Below are 20,061 nucleotides of genomic sequence, written 5' to 3'. Positions count from 1 at the left end.
GAGGAAGAGTTACGCACTCGAACTTCGAACTTTCCGCGTTACGAATTCAGATCGCAATTATTCGTCCACGTATTGCCAATAGATTTTACGCTGATATCGACACCGATACCGTAAGAACCATTCACGAACTGCGCGATCACCGAGCTGTGAGGCAAGCGTGTTTATCGAGATATGAATGAAGACACAGTATAAGATATAAGAAGACCGACGAACAGCAGTCAGTATTGCGCTGAATCTTGATTTCGGTCGTACACGATCTCCAGACTCGATACGTATCGTTAGAGGATCAAGAGTGATTCAATCGCGGAGCAGATATGCGGTGAGGAGAATATTTTCACGCGGTTTGGCCGCATTAACGTTAGAGAGCGATCATTTTAATTCGTGGAACGTTTCTTCAGGATCTGGGTACTATTTACTATTTTGTTGATTGTCACGGTGCTCGTCTCCGATGCGTTGGCGAAGAAGCCTGGCAAGGAAGTGGAGTCGAAGAAAGGTCACGAAAGGAAAAAGAAGGATGTAGCGTATTCGAAGTGAGTTTGGAAAAGCGCAGTATGATTCATCGGATTGTATGCATCGTGGCGTCAATTACGCAATAATCGCTTTGCCCTCGGTAGCTTTTATCTGGTCACGGGTGACGGACGTTGCTTCTGCATCGTTTTCTCGTGACTAAGTTCTGCTACGATGCTGATTTTCGTTGTTTTAGGGAAAGAAAATGGAAGGATGGAGAGGGCAAGAACTTACAGCCGAAGAAGAGGAAGAACAGCGCGTCGGAGGAAAAGAACGTGGAGAGCTACTCTGAAAACGTTGCTGAAAATGAGGAATCAGGAAAAGAGCACAAGTCGAAGAATAAGAAACTGAAAGGGAAGGAAAACGCCGACCCTCGAACCAATTCGAAATATGAGTCTAAGAAGAAAACTAAATATTCCGGTGAGTCTCAAGAAGTGCACCAGAAAGATTCCAAGAGGTTGAAAGATAAGAGATTGAAAGATAAAAAAGTGGAAGAACAAAACAATTTGGAAAATGAAAAGAAGTCAAAGCAGAAAGTGGAAAGTGAAAATTTGGACAAGTCCGAAAAGGTGACGAAGGAAGGTAAGAAGAAGAAGGTCCAGAAGAAAGAAAAACAAACGAAGGTGGAGGAAGTAGAGGAAGCACCGTTGGAAGTGGAAGAAGAGGAGATTAAAGCGAAATCGGTGTCGAAAAAGGACAAGAAGAAAGCTGAGAAGAACAAACGCGAAAAGAACAGGAAGAAACGAGAGATACAAAATGACGAAGAATTAGATACAGAAACTCTGCCAGTTGTGGAAGAAGATTCGAAGATAGAGGAAGCGAACGGAAAGGCGAAAAGCTGTTCGGTGGCGGAACTTGGAGAAGCGGAGGACAATGAAACGAACGAGAATTGCGTGGATGAATGCAACGAGGCGTGACGTTTGAATAGTTAAACATGAACACATTCGAAAATATCATATTATATTATTCATGATTTATCGATAGAATATTGAGAAGATCGTTGAATTAATTTCGCACGAGTCAACAATGCTCGGCGGTATTGGTTCTAGCCAATACGATATCACAATGAATTATCGACCAATAACAATACGAAACGTTGTACGAAATCTGATTTATTTCATTTCTACCCACATCGCACAAACATTATGTTATTTACAAATAATAGTTATCGGACAATCGCCTTAATTCGTTTACCTTTTCAAAGTGCGCTACCATAAATATACTGCATTGTTAACATGCGAAATATACATACACTTTGATAGAATAAATATATTTATAAATCGTTCTCTGATGTTTGCACTCAGACGTCTCTTCTCTTAATCCTCTCGGCCATCGAAATTCGCTCTCCAACCGGTTCCAATATTGTTCACCGATGAAATAAATTTCACGATTACCCGATTGCTACTGGCCACGAACGGTGCCGGATCATCCTGCAAAGACAAATAAAAATTCGATGAAAAGATCATTATCACCTTGCTCTTCAAATAAACTCAGCAATTGGTCTTATATTCTGATATCGAATTACCCCTCCACAGTAAGTAGTGGAAAGAACTTCCTCTCCAGTCGATGTGATATCATAGATTTTCACAACGTTGTAATCGTAAGAGCAGCTCTTCTTCGTGCCGATGTCGAATACTGGGAAAGTCAAGGCGGCTTTCAGGCCATTTGGTACGGTAATGTCCCAGACACACACCGTGTTATTGCGATATTCGTTGGGGTACATAGGTGACGTAAACGATCCGGCGTAATTAAATATACGACCACCGCAGCCACGACCTGTATGTGATTAATTATTGCATACAACAAATAATTATTTTATGGCGCGTGGTTTCCTCACAGAATTATACACCATTTCCCACTGTTTTCACTTGTTTCATTCCTATTTGCCCTTCCCACGCATGATGCTTCCCACCTCCTACAAAATCTTTATCTATTTCCTAACGTGCTCACGCAGCAATTCTCAAACAACGCACTGATTTTCAGTATTAATATCGAACACACTCTGTTCTCACCTGCGTCCGTAGTGGTGTATGTGATGTCGTAGAACTCGAAGCTAGATGACCATTCGGACCGAGAATGTAAACTCAGCTTGTTTCCGGTACTGAAAATAGGACTAGGCACATCCATAGAGCACAACGACGCTAACAATTTATCAGTCAAATCACCATCGAATACCTAAGTGAACACAACATGACCAAGTAGAAACAGAATCTTTGTCAGAGAATATATAAATAGAAACGCGATTAGAACACTTGCTTGTAAGGAACTCTTGGTGCACTCGTCCGGGTCGTAGAGCGAAAATTGGTTAAAATATAAAGAGATTGTGCGGTTTTCAGGCGCTGTTATCGTGATCCAACAATCAGTGATACCTTCGTGCACGATTCGACCTTGTTCCGCGGTGAAATTCCGATCGCACGTCGACTTGCTATATTCGAGCTTAAAACCTTTGTGACCAGTGCTAGAACCTTTGAACGTCACGTACAATTCGCTGCTGTAACTGTATCGACAAGGAAATTTAACTTTCTATGTTCAATTTTTGTACGTTTGGATTCTGTTCGAGAACTCGTTACCTACCTATAGAAATCATGAGGCAAATTGTTGCCACAATATTTGTACGAAGTGGATGGCGCAAAACCGCCCTATAATTTATTAAACCATAAAAATTTGACAATATTAAACAATAATTTGGAAACAGTATACAAATATACATATAAAATTTTAAAATGTTATAGATATTAAAAGATAAGTTTCATTACCGAATCATAAATTTCTGTCAGCATGTTTCCATTCCAAACGAAGTTCTCGCCGTAGCCCTCCTCGATGTACTTTCGATTCTGTATGAACATCGTTTCATGATGATACGATAACGATATTTCTGAACTGGATAAGTCATACGTTAAGCAACTTACCCTGCCGTCTAGGATTTCAACGTAGTCATCTTCGCACTGGTGGGAGTCAGCCAGATCGAAGTCTAAAAATTGTATCCTTAGTCTTTCGGTGTACATGTCTTCGGAACTTATTGTCCAATGACACCTTGTATTTGGTTCGTAATTATTCGGATAATTCGGCGAAGTCAGTGTAAGTCTCGAGTTGTTCACTATTGGGGCGGCATAGGCACATAACGCTGGAAAAATCGAACAACCGTTAAGCATCGAGTATTTTCTCATTAATTAGTCGATATTTAATTGATTTCACCATCTAATGTGTCAAAAGTGCCATCGACGCCAGCTCCTTCGAGCGTACCATCGCTGACGAATCGTATCCAAAGAGTGTTGGAAGCGGACAATATAGGAAGCGGAGGTTGGTTGCCACAGAATTTTCCTAAAAGCTGGCTAAAAGGTCCGGCGCCATCGCGAACCTAAACGACGTAACAAGAAGTTAAAGACATAACAATACAAAAGTTAGTAGGCGAAGGGAAAATTTTACCTCAAGAAAATCGCCAGTGCATTCATTGTCGATAGTGGTATTTTTATTGTTAGTTTTATTCTTGATATCCATGCTGTTGATAGTGAATTTGATAATTTTTCCCACTGACGTTATCACGTTCCAATGACAATCTTCCAGGCTATCGTAAGTCGAGTCTTTCTGAGTCTTGAATGTCTGACTATGAGGAGTAAGCAAATGAATGACTCCACCGCAACCTGCTGCGACACTTTTCACAAAAAGTACCTGAGAGAATGAAACGATTTGAAAATTAAGCGATTCTAGAAGAAAATGGCTTGTAATACGATTAAAAAGACTGGAAATTCTAATTACAAACTACGTAGAAGTTACCTTTGCGGTGAAACCAGAATAGTGGCGGCTGTAATCCGCGTGGAACAAAACCCGCATGGAACTTGAGTTAGACTTTATGACTGGCAAATGTTCCGACAGATCTCCGCACAGTTTAGCTAGTCTATTCTGCTCGTTTTCCTCCAGGCCTTCGTAGATTGTCACGACGTCGTATAAACAGCTGCAAGATTTATAGTATTATCGTAAAATACCACTGTCACTATAATTCCTTCGAACTTGAATATCGGATAAGGTACCTGTAGCTGGACTCGAGTACGAAACTTTCGAAACGGAGAACGATACTCTTGTCTGAGGGTGCTTGGATTTTCCAGACACAGTCCGTCCCTCCGAGGTATGCGCCATCACGTGTTAAGAGCTTAATGTCTCCAGGCTCTGTTATCGTTCCGCCACAGTCTTTCGAGATAGAAAGAAAAAAAGAAATCGTTGAAAGACAAATTCTATTGAAACTTTCGAATTTTTATTGTTTATGATATGTGGCCATGAGTACCATTGAGATGATATTCGAATAGAAACCCGCTTCGTTGAATGAATCTATCGGTTCTAAAGATGATCTCCGCTTTGTTTGACGCCTTTATTAAGGGTGGCTTATTCTCTCCGCAATAAACATTCTCCTCCATTGCGTACGTGTCTTCGTATAAAATCGTCACATTGTCGAGGTTACAGTCCCTGCGACCTATGATTAACGGAAACACCAAATGATGAATTTCAGTGGTATCTGTCACGTTCTCTTAGTAGCATTTATTTCTGCTTACTGTGTTCGATCTGGAATTCCTTGAAATTGATTATTATGCTTTCTTCTGGCGCCACGATAGTATAATTACAGAAGAAATTTGGCGGATAGAAATTCGGATACGATGGCGATGTGATAATCTTCCGGTGAGAGGTGGCTTCGAAAACTCCACCGCAGTTCTCCTGCCAAACGGCGCGGAATCCGTCACCCTGGATCGCCTCGTCCGAATGGAAGATAACTTTCATACGATTGCTGGTCGAATTGAATGTCAACGGCGTGTTTCTACCGCAGACTTTTCCAAGATCCTTCCACATTCCCGTGGAAGATTTATTCTTTGCGTCTGTCACCCAGTCGAACATCTACATCAGACAAAATATTCGAAAGATAAAATCTTCGACTATCTCGAATTTGCAACACGTCATATCCCTGCTGGTTCCGTGCCTATCAACTGCTTCATTTCTTGCCACGCTGGACAGCGATAATAATAAGACCAAACATAACATAGTGTCGTTACTTTTCATGCTAACACGGTGCATCGACGAAGTTCGTCGTCCGGGTGCAACGGAAACCTACTGCACAATTTCATTACCATGCAAATTTCTCACGCACCTGTACGTAATCCTTCTCGCAGTTAGGGCTACTCTCCAAATTGAAACGATCAACGAATACCAGGCCGACGTGATAGCCGTTGTCTGCCATTATTTCCCAGATGCACTCTGCGTTGTTGGGATATTTCGCCGGGAACCTGTAGATACACGAAGAATATAAATGAATCGCTAAATCAGATATTTCTCTGATTCATTTTGCGTTATCGTGCTTTCATTTACTTAGGGGATGATATTTCGCGACTGTTGCCATGAAGTGTGCCTCCACATCCGTCGTTCTCAGGTTCCAGGACGAACTCGAAGTCGCTAGGATCCTCTACTGCTGTATATTCGATCCACAGCTGATTAGATATGCTGGTGATGTTATTAGGTTGCACGTTACCGCAGAATTTGCCAATCTCTGGCGAGAGTGGCCCACCGTTCCTAAGAAACAAGCACATTGAAGAATTTGGAAAACGTGTAACCTTGAAACTAAAAGTATCCGAATAGTTTGGAATAACTCCATTTCTCTTTAATCTACATTTATTATGGTGCATTTTGGAGGATTTTCGGAAACTTTTGTTTGTGAAATATAGGTATGTGGACAAAGCTTTGTTTCTCGTACTAATATCTTTGATTCAAATTTCACATTTCAACCGTCGCTAGTTCTAGAGATTTACAGAGGTTTACAGTAAGTTATTTGTTTCCAAAATACCTGATACTGATGTAATTCTTGTCACAGCCACCCAAGTGTAGTCTGTTGAAGTGGAGCTTGATCATTTCTCCATTGTCTGGATAATTCGCGTGCCAGACGCAATTAATAGGATAGGATATATTTTTAGGCGCCTGTATCACGTGTGTCAATCCGTTAAGAATGCCACCGCAAGGTTGCCATTCGTACTCGAGGGTGAAGTGCATCGGTGCCCCGAAAGTACTGTTCACTATCTACAAATTTCAAACAGATATACGCTATGTGCCAAATGTATGTAACACCATCGTCTTTCCTTCGTTTGAGACTTACGGTCAACTCGTTCATCAGTTTGGGACTTCTCAAATATACCGGTTCCGAGAAGTTGCCGCAAATCATACCGATACCTTGGAAAACAAAAATATGTTCCAGCATTCGTCGAATTTTAATGTACGCGATATAACGTATATTTAAGTCTTTCGTCCTAATCGAGTAAATGATACTCTTAATGTTTGAAATTTTTCTACAAACTTTTTGAATAAACCTTTTAAATTAAAAAAAATCAACAGCAATTCTTTCATATTTTCTTCAATTTTAAAAAATCGTCTACCGATAGAAAGACACGATTCGGTTGACAATGACAATCTTACCACTCAAAGAGATGACCCGGTCCCGGAAGCAATACTTGGTTAAGGCGTGTCCACGAATTTCACTGATTAGGCCAATCACCTTTATCGACAATGTCACTCCAAGATGACTGCTGTTTATTAGACTGTTCGGTACTATTATGTTCCAGAGACAGAAATAGGACGACTCGTTGAAGGGTCGATACTTTGGTGGTGACAGACTACCTTTGATTTCTTGTATCACTCCACCGCAGGCTGAAAGTTTAGATAACAATATTGTTCATCGGACAATTGCACTTTTGATCTATCAAAGGAATATTTCTTTCGCGGACGTACGAGGATTCGGTTCGGCACGGTAGCGCAATTTGAAACCACGATAGCCTGGTGACGAATAATAACCGATCATCATGGTATTGCTAGAGCTTATTATTATTCGATCTGTTGAATTCGATCGTATTGTCTTGATCCTGGATTTGAAGCGGAAATCGTTGTAAAACTGAAAAAAAGATCAGTTAACGGTTGAAATGGTAAAATGGTGAAGATTGTAAGGTCTTTAATAATTACCGTTACTGTGTAACCCAGTCGTGACTGAATTCCGGGCATGATATCCAAGTCCTGTAATTCAGCAACGACGTAATATCCTACCGGCAATTTAATTCTCCAGTCACAGTATCTGCAAAAGAATAGAAGTAGATAAAGTACAGAAGGTTTAATTTAACATAAATGTTCAATTGCGTACTTTGAACTCGTTGCGATATTGGGATAACCATTCGGCTTGATCGTGCCCGTCATGTCAGTGATTTCACCTCCACAGACTGCAATAAACATTATTTATTGTCGTTTCATTTCCATTTCGAATCTCATTTGGTACTCACTTTCTTGACTAGCGGTAAAGTTAAGATTGAAACCCCGGTAGGACACGTATTCGATATCATCGCTTATAAACGTCACTGTCGCTTCGTTGGATGCCGTTTCGACAGCTTCGGGTTTCACGAAACCGCAATATTTGCCAATTTCGACATCTGATAAAAAGTAAAAAAAGGGGAAGATCATAGAAAGCGTTCATCCGCGTTGGGTCTAACCTGTAAGTCTGTTTCTACTTACTCGTTTTATTCACCGGCATCACTTCCTGGATCTGCACGTAATCCTTGCAAGAATGGCGGTTAGGTAAATTTATATCTAAGAACGTGAATTTCAATGTGTGATCCGCTGGAGCGATTATTCGCCAAGTGCAATTATGATTTTTGGCGTATCCCAACGGATAATTCGGTGATGAGATGAAGCCACTGAGACCTCTGATAATCCCACCGCATAAATCTACAAGAAAAGCAGCAAACTTTAGAAAATTATTTCAAAGGTGTGAATTTCTATGTAGAACTTTGATTCACGAATGCAAAATATTTAGAACGAAGTACATTGCGATATTACATATCATCTAACCTTTGATAGAGAGCACAGCTTTGAAACCATTCTTGGGCTCCGGGACGTCCGTGTAAAAGTGAACGTACATCATATTTTCGGTACTGATCATGCTGCTGGGAGCTGTGTCTTTACAGTATCTTCCTAACAGTCTGGAGTTGCTCGTTCCACCATCCCTGATTTCAACGTACTCCTTCTCACAGCTGAAATTCGTTTCCTCTCTTACTGTTCACGGAACTTGAACGATTTAATATAGTAAGTTAGCTGTTCACTGTTGGTACATCCAAGACTCACTTTAGGGAGGAACTCAAATCGAATCTTTCGATGAAATGGATGAATATCCTTTCTCTGCCAGGCGCTATTGCTGTCCACGTGCACTCGGAATATGTTGGAGGGATGTTTGGGTAATTCGGGGTGGCAATTTCCCACTCCTTCTGCTTGCTCGTCAGGTAGAATTCACCTCCGCAGTTCATGCTCACTTCGCTGAATAATTCATCAAATTTCTTCAGAAAATTTCACTTGACAGGTGTGGAACGTATTAATGGGTAAAAAAAAAAAAATAGCCGTGATCACCTGTAGGTTAATTTAAATTGGATATTGGGCTGAATACCGTGCGCCTTTACGTATAGACGATTTCCGGTGGTTTGGAGAGGGGTTGGTGCCACGAAACCGCAGTATTTTCCAGCTCCAAGTAAAGGCGACGAAATCTCTCCACCATTTTTCAACTATAAAAACAGTTAGTCACGTATTTCAAGGAATTAAAATATTATCATTGACAGGTTTAATATTGAATGCAAATTTACCATAAGAAAATTATTACTGCACGTCGAACTGGGATTTTTTATCAACATCTCAACGATGTTCACTTCTATCGTTCGCCCAGGTCTCACTGTGACCACCCACTCGCACGAAATATCCCAACTATGCGACTGCAACCTCGATGTAACATTATTGATCTCGATCACTCCGTTTGGCCCAGATAGCTTACCACCACAAGCTAAGTTACATCGACAATGAACACCCTATATTGTGAATAATGTCCTCGAATGCAAGAGTACTTGAAAATATTTTTACCTTGGTAGACGTATGCGCTGAAGCCTGTTTCGTTCAAGTAGCTATCTGATTCGAACTTTACCGTCATCACGTTCTCCGCCTCTATTATCATCGACGTAGAATTCGATAGGCATAATTTGTGCAATAGATTCGCGTTACTCTCGTCTGTTAGGGCATTGCCATTGTAAACCGTGACAAAATCTGCCACGCAATTGTTGCTTTCTTCCAGATCCATGTATAATATTCTGAAGACCAAGTGAGTTCCGGGTGGAGAAGTGAAAATCCATACGCAACGAAGATTATCAGCATAGCCGTGCGGCCAGCCGGGCGACGTGATATCGTATCTACTGCTGTTCTGTAGAGCCACTTCCATACTGCACTCTGACACTGTAGCAAGATACGATGTTACGTTTTAATCAATGACATTAACGATGTTCGAACTTACGTTTAACAGCTCCATTTTCCGTATTGCCATCATCGGTGTCTCTTGGTATTTGAAGCCAATTAAGGGAGAACCAGCCACCATGTCGAAATACAAGGCTGACATCGATCGAAAATTCTATATTGACTACATTACCAGTGGATGTGACGGACTGAGGTTGATCAAAATTATAAATTTCCAACAAAACTGGCGCATTGTTATCGTAACCATCGTACACCTGTTCAAAACACGTAGTCGTTGTTATAGATTCAAAGTCTCTAGTAACCTCCGCGTTTAAAATTATACGTGTTAGTTATGATGTGTTTTTTCAAATTGTTGAGGCCAACGGTAGTTGTGCCATAGCTAGTAACTTGAAATCTTGTAGCTATCGCATATCAAGAGTATGATCGCTTAGAATGAAAGTTTAGGAATGGCAAGCGACCTACGGTTGCATTGCTTTAAAAAGGAGAAACATTGTTCTTAGAAGCACCGGATTGAGGATGACAAGGATGGTTTCTGATAAAAAGACTGTGAGGAACAGTACTTTTGGAATCGTATAGGTGTTTGAATGATGCAGAACAACACTTTTCCATCTGCTATGAAATATTTGAAATATATATATTCTTATATATACCTTGAGAGAGTTGACGCCAGTATCGAAATTGTTAATATATATATCCGTGATATCGATTCGAATCATCGACCCAAACTCGACCGTGATTCTCCACATGGTGTAGCTCTGTTTATAAGGAATCGGATAAAGCGGAGAAGTGATTGTCCCTACTGGTCCACTTAGTTCGTCTCCACCTATCACTTGAAAATGAGCTCTGAATCCCTTCCCTGCGCCCTCGTTGTCGCTCTTGAACTTGATCCACAATTTTTTCGACGTTTGGACTGGTTCTGAGTTGGTTCCGCAGAAGGTATTGATCAGCTTCCCGATCCCACTGTCCTCGCGTATCTCCAAATAATCCATGTTACAGTCGTCGCTTTGCTGCAGATCGAAGTCGATGAAATTCAGGCGAAGTCTATTTCCGGGCGAGTTGTCCAGGATCCAGATGCACTCGGCGTTTAAGGGGTAACTGTCAGGGTAGTTCGGCGAGGCGATCTCTCCTTTATACGTCTTGTACGTTCCGCCGCATGCTGCAGTTCAATCAATAAGATTTAATGTTCGATAGAGTTAGATAAAGGAAACTCAAATTTATTGATTTGACGAAATTGATCGATCTGTTTGGCATCGAAGCTCACGAAAGTATTCGAGCATTCGTGGATACATTTAACGAATATATTATATGCGTTATACAAAATATTTTGACATTTCATAAGCGTCTATATTGGAAAAGCTTGAAACAAATCTGAAAATGAAATTTGAACGACCAATTATATATTATGTTAAGTAGCAAAATTCAGTGAAACTATCTGTAACACTTAATATTAACGTGACTATTCATGTTACATACTAACTTCTTTTTAACTAAATGTATTTTTTTTTTTTTTTTATTTGTAGTAAATACCTTGTAACTTTCATATGGATTTCCAGATTGGTTTCAATTGTTATATTGATATCAAATGTATAATCGTGTCTCGTCACAGACAAAACCGCATAAAAATTCGCAAATCAGTTACTACGAATGCAGTATACATTAAATGTTCAATGTGTCGCGTAATAAATCGTTTTCAGTATCGAAAAGTTTGCCAAGAAGATATCAGAAACGATAAAAAAAGCGGTCGCATCATTTACCTGAATTTAATACGGAATAGGTGAAGGAAAAGCGTGCTAACAATTCGTAGCTTGAGGTCACATGCACGGTAAGTGCATTACCGTTACTGGTTATCGGCAAGGGTACAGTGTCAGTACCAGCTTCCCAATGGCCTCGAGATGGCCCATCCAAACCTTCGCCATCGAACACCTCTAGGTGAGTCCAGTCTACCACGTCCAGATCCAAATACGTGAATGTCACAGTGACATGATCAGCTGTTTTAAAAAATTGAAAAAAGAATTAATAACTGGAATACTTGTTACGTGAAAGTCACAAGGGAACGAATCTGATAATTCACATTATAATTAATAAAGTAGCCTTTTAATATTTTGTAACAGAAAATGGAAAGAATCAGTTAGAATCAAAAATAGCTGACAGACTGACAAAATTTTGTAAAAACCTATCGAGAATCAATATTTTAATATCTTGCAATAAATTATGGAAAGATCATAAAAACTAAATGGTAAGAAAATTTTGGTAACACAGGATTAATTGACAACATATTGAATTTAAAAACTGTTTCTTTGTAAAAAAAGAAAAAAATTGGGAAACGTGACTTATCATCTTCTTTCTCTGCACGTTTCGAAATAGATTAGTTAAAAATCTAAACATATTATCTACAAAAGAAAGACTGTTTATGATGGGACGACTATCTAATATGACGGAACTATACCTAGATCCTCGGCAACCAATATCCATGTACAGCTTCCATCGGAAAGAGCGTCGGTGGTGTAAGTTGCATATGGAACGACGTACCCTTGATCACGTACAATGATACGAGCGCCACAATCTTTACGATACTTTGCTTGGAATCCTTTTGCTCCTAATATTCTGTCTGTTCTCATAACAACTAACATCTCATTGCTGGTTGATTCGTAAGAGGGTGGCAGTTCGTTTCCGCAGTGGGTGCCTAATAACGGCGAGTCCGTTGTCGGCCCATCGTATATCTGTTAAAAAAGTCACAATTTTCCATAACTTGTTCCATTTACTTCTTTTAACTCCAAACAAATATTTAATGTATAACCTGAACATAATCGTCGGTGCAATTTCTACTGCTCTCGATATCGAAGTCCAAGAAGGTGATATTAACGATGTAATTTTGATCAACTTGTATCAACCACTTGCAATTTTGACTATGAGGATAGTTTTTCGGGTAATTCTTAGAAAATATGATTCCTGTATCGGTGGTAAATCTACCACCACAGGTGATGGGAACGCTTTTGTAACTGGCGTTAAATCCACGGGTCGCATACGTGACGTCGGAATGGAACTTGATGAACATTTGGTTCCCGAAGCTGGTGTACACTACAGGTTTAGGCGAGTAGCAGATTTCGACTAATTTCGGTGCACTCTCATCCTTGCCGCTGAAAATTTGAACCTTATCGAAGTAGCAGTCCATCTGCTTTTCGGTGTTTATCTAAAAGAACAAGATTAAATACGCGAGAGATTTTTATTCGTCGTTGGCTGTTGGAGAACGTTCATCTTAAGATACCAACATCGTGGAGAGTCAGTTCGATGCTGTGCGAGAAATCGACCTCGATCAACCATTCGCAGTCGACGTTCGAGGGATAAGCGGACGGATATCCGGGTGACGTGAACGAGTCGAAGGGCCTTGTCAAATGTCCACCGCAACCATCGACAACCCATTCCAGTCGGAATCCGTTGGAATTGAGGAAACTGTCGGTGATGAATTTCAGGTGTACTTGATGGTCCGACGAATGAATTTTGGGTGGAAGGACGTTGGAATCACAGAATTTCCCGAGCTGCGTATGAGGACCACCGTCGTAACCTTCGTACACCTCCAGATAGTCATAGTCGCAGGAGTTGGAATAGCTCGTCCCTTCGAGGTCAAAATGAGAGAAGGTGATGTTGATCTTGTTACCTATAGGGGCCTCAATCGTCCAGCTGCAGTTCGCATTCTTCTCGTACGTGTACGGGAAATTGGGAGATTCTATCACGCCGTAGAAGCCGTGTAATGTATTCTGGCATACTGTAAAAGGAATGCGTTTTGTTAATATATAGATACATTCAATAATTACATAATGAATAATTAAGGTCCATTGGTTTACCACTAGACCTATACAAGTAAAAAATAGGCAACGTGTAGGAAGAAATAATTTGATACACAATACACGTATATCGGCAGGTGACGGGCACCGATGCAGATGGATCAATGCCGGATTCGTTTCAGGGGCAAATTTTAACGCAATCTCCGAGGAAAGCGACTCACCTGTTTCATATTTCAGATGGAAACCGCGACCAGAATTCGTAAAGTCGGAGCGGAACTCTATGTTTAACACGTTACTCTTCGACATAATGATTTTTGGATAAGGATATTGGCAGTATCTCTGGCCGTTTCGACGATTGCTCCCTTCGTATATCTCGATATAGTCGTATCTACACTTCGTGTGCTCCTCCAGTTGCAGATCGACTATTAGCAACCGTATCAAACTGCCGGCCGCCACCGCGATCGTCCATTTACATTCCGCCCGGTGCATGTACGATTCCGGATAATTCGGAGATATGATGTCGCCGGTGACGCCGTTCATAGTTCCACCACAGCCTGAAACATTGAAGAAAACGATCTTCGATCTCAGAAATATTCTTTAGTCGGTCGTTAAAATTTGTATCTTTCGAAGAATTTATCTTGTACCTATAGTCGTGCTGTCCCATTCTATACGGAATCCGTCGAACGATACCGTTTGGTCAGACACGAATTTCAGGTACAATTGATTGGTCTGACTAATTATTTCCGTGGGGATATCGGTTTTACAATATTTTCCGATCAATGGAGAAGTTGCATAGCCACCGTTCCTAATAAGAAGTTAAGAGAATCGTTTATCATATTAATTTCTTTTCAGGACATTTGAGTATATATTAGAACATTCAAAGTTTAAAGTCTACCTGATTTCTAGATAATCGAAATCGCAATTTGGATGATTTTCCAAATGGAAATGCGTCACATTGAGAATCACCTTTTGCTTGCTCGGAGCTTCGATCACCCACGTGCATTCTCTTTTGTTTGGATAATTTTTCGGATAATTTGGCGATTGAATGACGCCCGTTGCCTTAACGAAATGACCACCACAACTTTTCCTGGCGTCGATGAAGAGATACGTGGCAGTAAATCCTTCGCGGGTTATTGTCGAATCGGAACGGAAAATCAAAGTCAATTCGTTGCTTTGCGTCATTATTATCGGCGGTTTGGTATCGCCACAAAAACTATGAAATTGAAGAACATTGTTATTGACAATTCCAAATCGTCCGATTGTCATATGAAAATTCACACATACGTTCCTATCTCCTCTTTGTTGGTCATGTAATTTTCGTATGCCTTGACATAGTCATGTTGACAACGAATTTGTCTTTCCAAATCGAATGTTAACCAGGTGAGTTGCACAATATAACCTAGCGGGGCCTGTATCGTCCATATGCATGTTTCGCCGTTGCGGTAGTGACCGTACTCGGTGGCCGTCTGAATCGTTCCGCTGGTTTCTGTGTATAATCCTCCACATCCTTTGGAATAAATCATATATTAGGAATTCATCGAGTAACTCGCAATCCAGTAGAAATTTAAGAAAGAAGCTATTCGTTTATTTTGGAAAATATCCAATCTAAAATCGTTACGCGTAAAGAAGCACTACCGTTGAATTACGGATTTTCATGCATTTTCCGACAATTTGAGGACGCAAAAATGTACGTAATATGCGAAAATATAAGTAAGTATAAATAAGTAAGTAAGTAAGTATAAATTTGCACAAATATCTGTAATTTCGTTATCATCTGCACGAAATTCCTTTAATTCCTCAGTATTCTTATATTTCCTCCTGCAATATTCCACTTACTGTTTGTAATCGTCGTGTAATTCGCCCGGAAGTGGATTTGACTAAAGACCCAAGTCTTGGACTGATACTTGAGCAGCATAATATTTTGCGTGGAATAGTAGTTTAAACCGTTGGAGGATTCGATATCGTTACAAAGATGAGCGAGATGCGGAGCATTCTCGTTGGGACCATCGTACACATCGAGATAACTTGTCAAACAAGAGACCAGCCTGTTTTCTCCAAGCCCCGTGTCGTCTTCAAATGGCCAGTTGTATGCATCCTGCCATCTCTCTGGCCAATTGCGAGTGGAAATTCCCCAGGGATTCCAATGATGAAATCTAATCGGCCTCAGGTTTCTATATGGAACCCTTGGCTGAGTACTAATACTCATCTCAAGTATATTTAGTACGATTCTTTTGTTAGGCGGTTGCTTGATTTCGTAGACACAGTCAATATTATCAATACCGTCTGTATTCATGGATAATTCGATAATTGCTGAATCGTCGGTGAATAGCTTGCCACATACTGTGTTATAAGAGAGGGTAAAGCTGCCATCTGAGTACATTTTAGATGTGAAGATGATCAGCAACACGTTCGTGCTCGACTTTATCGTGGGCGGAGTCATAGTACCACAGTATCGTTGGAGCAATGGAGATTCGCTGGTATCTCCATCGTAAATCTGGTAAAAAAAGAATAATGTTAAAATATTTCTACCTTACAAAATTCATTTTAGAGTTCGAAAGTGAAGATTGGGAGAGAAGATACCTCGAGTTTTTGCATTCGACATTCGGTATCCGAGAGCTCCAACTTAGGCCAGGTAATTTCTATCCGTTTACCAACAGTCGTCTGAATTTTCCATTCGCATTCTATATCTCGGATATTTGTGATCGTAGGACTACTAACGGTACCGGTCGGAGTGGTATATACGTCGTTACAACCAGGAACGCCTGAAAAAAGGCGATTTATAATTTTGGATTATTTGAAGGAAGTAGAAGTTGGAATTTATTTGTGAAATTTCAGTTACCTTCGATGGCAGAGTAGTGAATTTGGAAGCCAGCATCTTGTCCAGCACTGTCAGAGTGGAAATAAATTACAGCTTTGGAAGCTGGCACAACAAGAGGCGGCGGATGAGTGTGATTACAATAAAGCCCCAGTCGTTCGTTATGTATAGTGCTGATCTGTGAACAATCGACAGAAATACGAATATATTTATATGAACGTGGAGAGTGACTCGATAAATCACACTTACCTCGAGGAAATCGGCCTCGCAAGATGGATGTTCCTCGAGCATCAATTGCCCGAAATGAATTTGTATTCTCTTTGAGGATTTAACGGTAATCGTCCAATAACAGTCTCTGTTCGGCGGATACCTTCCTGGCGATCCAGGAGAACTGATCGTGCCGTAATCATTCGTCAAAGTGCCTCCGCAAACAGGCTCGATACTATTCCATTCAAACGCGAATCCGTCATGAGATATGCTGTTATCCGAATGGAACCAAAAGTACAGAGAGTTGTGAGAGGACACGATATTTCCATTCTTGAGGGGGAAAGTGTTGCCGCAAAATCTGCCAATCATCTGACTACCGGCGTTCCTGCCGTCGTGTATCTGAAACGCGTCATCCAATTAACAGCTTGATCGACGATACGAGTAGAATATGACGAAAATAAATGGAAATATAGATCGATCGACGTGATACCTGTAAAAAGTCGTATTTACAGTCGGTCGAATGTTCTAGGTTGAAACGGGTGAACGTAACGTTCAACACGAGCGAACTGTTGGTGACTAGAACCCAGGCACAGCTCAGTCCGTGCTGATAAACGTTTCCACCGATCGGGAACTCGAGATGTCCCAAGGGATTGCGGGACACACCGCCGCAGGTCTGCCGTGGCGTTTCGCATCTGTTGCCAGTGTACGTCGACGGACAGTCGCAGGTTTGCACGCCGTTAGAAATCACGCAGACACCGCTATTTTTACAGGGATTCGGTACACATGGATCTCTGACGTCACACGTGCTCCCTGATATAATTCGAAATATTATTAATCCTTGGCTAAATGGCAATTAAGAATAATATATTCTTACCGGTGTATCCAGCATTACAGATGCAAGTGTAGCTGGTGCCATGGATAGTGCACTTTCCGTGCACACAAGGATTACTAGCGCAAGGTGAATGAGCAGATATCTCGGTCGATTGACAACCGTTCGGGCCGAGACCATCGCCCACCATACCGGTTGGACAACGACAAATCACGTAGGCGCTCGTGAGAGCTGGATTCTCGATGCATGTGGCTAACGGATGACAGCCGCCGTTGTTGATGGCGCAGCTACCAACGTAGACACAAGTGACACCGTCGCCGCTGTATCCTCTGGGACAGGGACCGCACATCCTTGAACCCTGTTTAACATTCATGTATATTCTAGCTCCTTCAAAAATTTCTTCAATTTATCCCGCTGTACATTGATATATACGATATCTCAATATGTACTTTATTTGACAAATACTATTACTGATACTGGCATGAATTTTCTAAATTACCATGGTATTGATGCATTGAACTCTGGGAGCTGTGCTGCAACCTCCGTTGTCGATCATACATTCGTCGATATCCGCACAATAATAACCATTCCCTGAATATCCTTGAGGACAAGAATCACAGAAGAACGTTCCGGGAGCATTTCGACAAGCAACCCAAGGATTCACAGAACACGGTCTATGGTTTTCGGAGCATTCGTCCACGTCTTTGATACAAGCTGGATTAGTACCCTCGGATTGCCAACCCTGAAAGAATAAAAAATTTTGATTGCATACAGGAAACGATGAAATTATGATAGATGAAATTAGATGTTTCTTGGTATATACTTGGTCGCAAATACAGGTGTAACCAAGTGGAGAACCCTCTTTGCTAACGCAGACACCGTGACCACATAGTTCGTTGGAGTTTTCCGGTTTGCAAATGGAAGACTTCTTCGTGCAGTGGAGACCGTACCATCCTGCTGTGCAATCGCAACTGAAAAATAAATAAAATGAAGTTAGTAAACGTAGAATATCGTAAAACACTGGTGTAACAGTTTCTCATGAGAAACAAACTGTTTAAGAACCTGTATGATCCTGGAAGATTATGGCAGGTGGCTCCATTTTGGCATCCAAGATCTGTTCCTAATAGTCGAACGCATTCATTTACATCGACGACGCAATTTGGGCCCTATGACGTGCACGCAAATAAATATTTATATAGAAAACTTAGAAAAAATACTTAACTTCGTTAATATTTTATTATTTACCTCCCAATTTGATGGACAATGACATTGGTATCCTTCGTAAAGATCCTGACACGTACCACCATTCAGACAGGGATTGCTACTACATTCGTTTGTCTTCAGCTTCAATTCTATCGATTTTACTTTTTCTTCTATTCGCTTCACCTAGATATATTTCAACAGTTATTTAAATATTCTCTGCTAAATATACATCATGCAAAATATTTAGTCGGAACTTTTGTACATACTCGAGCCATCATATGAATTCTTAAGTTCATTCCAGGTGTAGACTGCAAATGATCAATTGAACGAAGTGTTAATTATTAAACATCGGTTAAGTTCAACAAAATGATTCCTCGTAAAGAAAATCTTATTTCAAGAGATGCTTACTCTATTTGCTGATTGAGCTCCCGGCTGCAACGTGCTATTTCCTTCTCCAAATCCTCTCATCATGGCTATTCTTTTCTCCAAACCCTCGGGACCCTCCACAACATGTATCAATCGTTGTAAATTCGATTCCATTTCGCTCAGGTATCCCATTCTCCATCTTTCGATTAAACGTGTCGCGCTTATCGCCTAAAAAAAAAATGAGACGAATTACGTCATTAACGCGAAAATCATCCGTACCACTGTTCAGTTCTTGAGGAAAATAGTGTCTCCATACAGCGTTCGCGACTTCAAGCAAATTAATTTCGTTCACGTTTAAGTGGCCATCTCCCAAGATCTTCAGCGTGATGTTCTTGTCCTTCGCAGAGGAAATGAACAGATTTCCGTCCCGAGACTCCAACACAGGCCTGGAACGCGTTAAAAATTACGTTTTATGCAATGTGGTACGAGCAGAAAGTTTTTTTTCTTTCGGATGAAGATCGGATCTGGCGGAAATTGTGTTCTCCAGACCTTTCGTCCATCCATGCCGCGCAGAATCCCAACCAAGTCAACAGCAGCCATTGCGATCTAGTAGCCATGTCGCTATGATGGTTTGAAGCGTACGCGATCGAATTTTTATTGTAGCATCTCTTGCCGGATGCTACACGTGATCTTTCTCGTTTTGAAGTTCGTCGAAGACTGCATCGAATGGTTAGAAACGATGCATATCGTCGGTCGAAAGTGGGCGTATTCCAGTACACTTATCGAAATCCACCCAGTATCGGTTACATGTTCACTGTTCGATTCGTTTCTTTTTTTTATAATATACTTCATTTTACCAAAAATGTTCGTTTAAAATCGCAGGTTTAAGAATTTTATTTTCCCAATTTAAGTTTAATTAGTTCCTTCTAACTGTCGCTAAGACACTCATTTTTCGGTTTCATTCGTTTAAAACTTTCTTTATCTCGTAACACATTTAAACGTATTTGTTGTTTTTAAGACCTTACAGAGGATTTATAAATATTCCTTCAACGTAT

The 20,061-nt window shown here is 40.7% G+C and overlaps 2 protein-coding genes across 2 annotated transcripts; one reads left to right on the top strand and one right to left on the bottom strand.

The window, feature by feature from the left end:
* The first annotated feature begins 166 nt into the window (after nt 1–166).
* LOC139989837 (uncharacterized) lies at nt 167–1,792 on the top strand. The gene is made up of 3 exons (XM_072008492.1): nt 167–319; nt 399–530; nt 704–1,792. Exons 1-3 carry the CDS (start codon nt 315–317, stop codon nt 1,422–1,424), a joined length of 858 nt encoding a protein of 285 aa, XP_071864593.1. The 5' UTR covers nt 167–314; the 3' UTR covers nt 1,425–1,792.
* Nucleotides 1,604–19,720, bottom strand: Cubn (Cubilin). The gene is made up of 52 exons (XM_072008501.1): nt 19,556–19,720; nt 19,323–19,452; nt 19,049–19,234; nt 18,907–18,948; nt 18,683–18,823; nt 18,500–18,603; nt 18,261–18,408; nt 17,937–18,179; nt 17,483–17,795; nt 17,099–17,418; nt 16,651–17,007; nt 16,426–16,579; nt 16,167–16,348; nt 15,423–16,080; nt 14,871–15,093; nt 14,482–14,799; nt 14,231–14,391; nt 13,808–14,140; nt 13,074–13,567; nt 12,602–12,994; nt 12,251–12,524; nt 11,559–11,792; nt 10,455–10,960; nt 9,845–10,058; nt 9,421–9,786; nt 9,150–9,343; nt 8,920–9,071; nt 8,641–8,829; nt 8,368–8,549; nt 8,032–8,244; nt 7,803–7,949; nt 7,667–7,742; nt 7,492–7,600; nt 7,264–7,423; nt 6,952–7,182; nt 6,635–6,708; nt 6,329–6,558; nt 5,857–6,057; nt 5,639–5,774; nt 5,052–5,388; nt 4,787–4,972; nt 4,536–4,692; nt 4,282–4,459; nt 3,934–4,176; nt 3,703–3,865; nt 3,417–3,631; nt 3,264–3,341; nt 3,082–3,146; nt 2,764–3,004; nt 2,520–2,682; nt 2,033–2,283; nt 1,604–1,937 (listed from the first exon to the last, which is right to left on the bottom strand). The coding sequence occupies exons 1-52, from the start codon at nt 19,621–19,623 to the stop codon at nt 1,824–1,826; spliced, it is 11,247 nt and encodes a 3,748-aa protein (XP_071864602.1). The 5' UTR covers nt 19,624–19,720; the 3' UTR covers nt 1,604–1,823.
* Nucleotides 19,721–20,061: the final 341 nt, after the last annotated feature.

Source organism: Bombus fervidus, chromosome 8 (assembly GCF_041682495.2).
Source record: "Bombus fervidus isolate BK054 chromosome 8, iyBomFerv1, whole genome shotgun sequence".
Taxonomy (NCBI): domain Eukaryota; kingdom Metazoa; phylum Arthropoda; class Insecta; order Hymenoptera; family Apidae; genus Bombus; species Bombus fervidus.
This window is presented reverse-complemented; position numbering and strand designations above follow the sequence as displayed.

What these genes read in the sequence shown, in the direction of transcription:
- LOC139989837 (XM_072008492.1), top strand. An exon ending in AAGGATGTAGCGTATTCGAA is followed by an intron (nt 531 to 703) that starts GTGAGTTTGGAA and finishes TCGTTGTTTTAG; the next exon opens with GGAAAGAAAATGGAAGGATG.
- Cubn (XM_072008501.1), bottom strand. Translation starts at nt 19,623, where the DNA reads ATGGCTACTAGATCGCAATGGCTGCTGTTGACTTGGTTGGGATTCTGC. An exon ending in GAATTCATATGATGGCTCGA is followed by an intron (nt 18,824 to 18,906) that starts GTATGTACAAAA and finishes AAATATATCTAG; the next exon opens with GTGAAGCGAATAGAAGAAAA. An exon ending in ATTGTCCATCAAATTGGGAG is followed by an intron (nt 18,604 to 18,682) that starts GTAAATAATAAA and finishes TGCACGTCATAG; the next exon opens with GGCCCAAATTGCGTCGTCGA.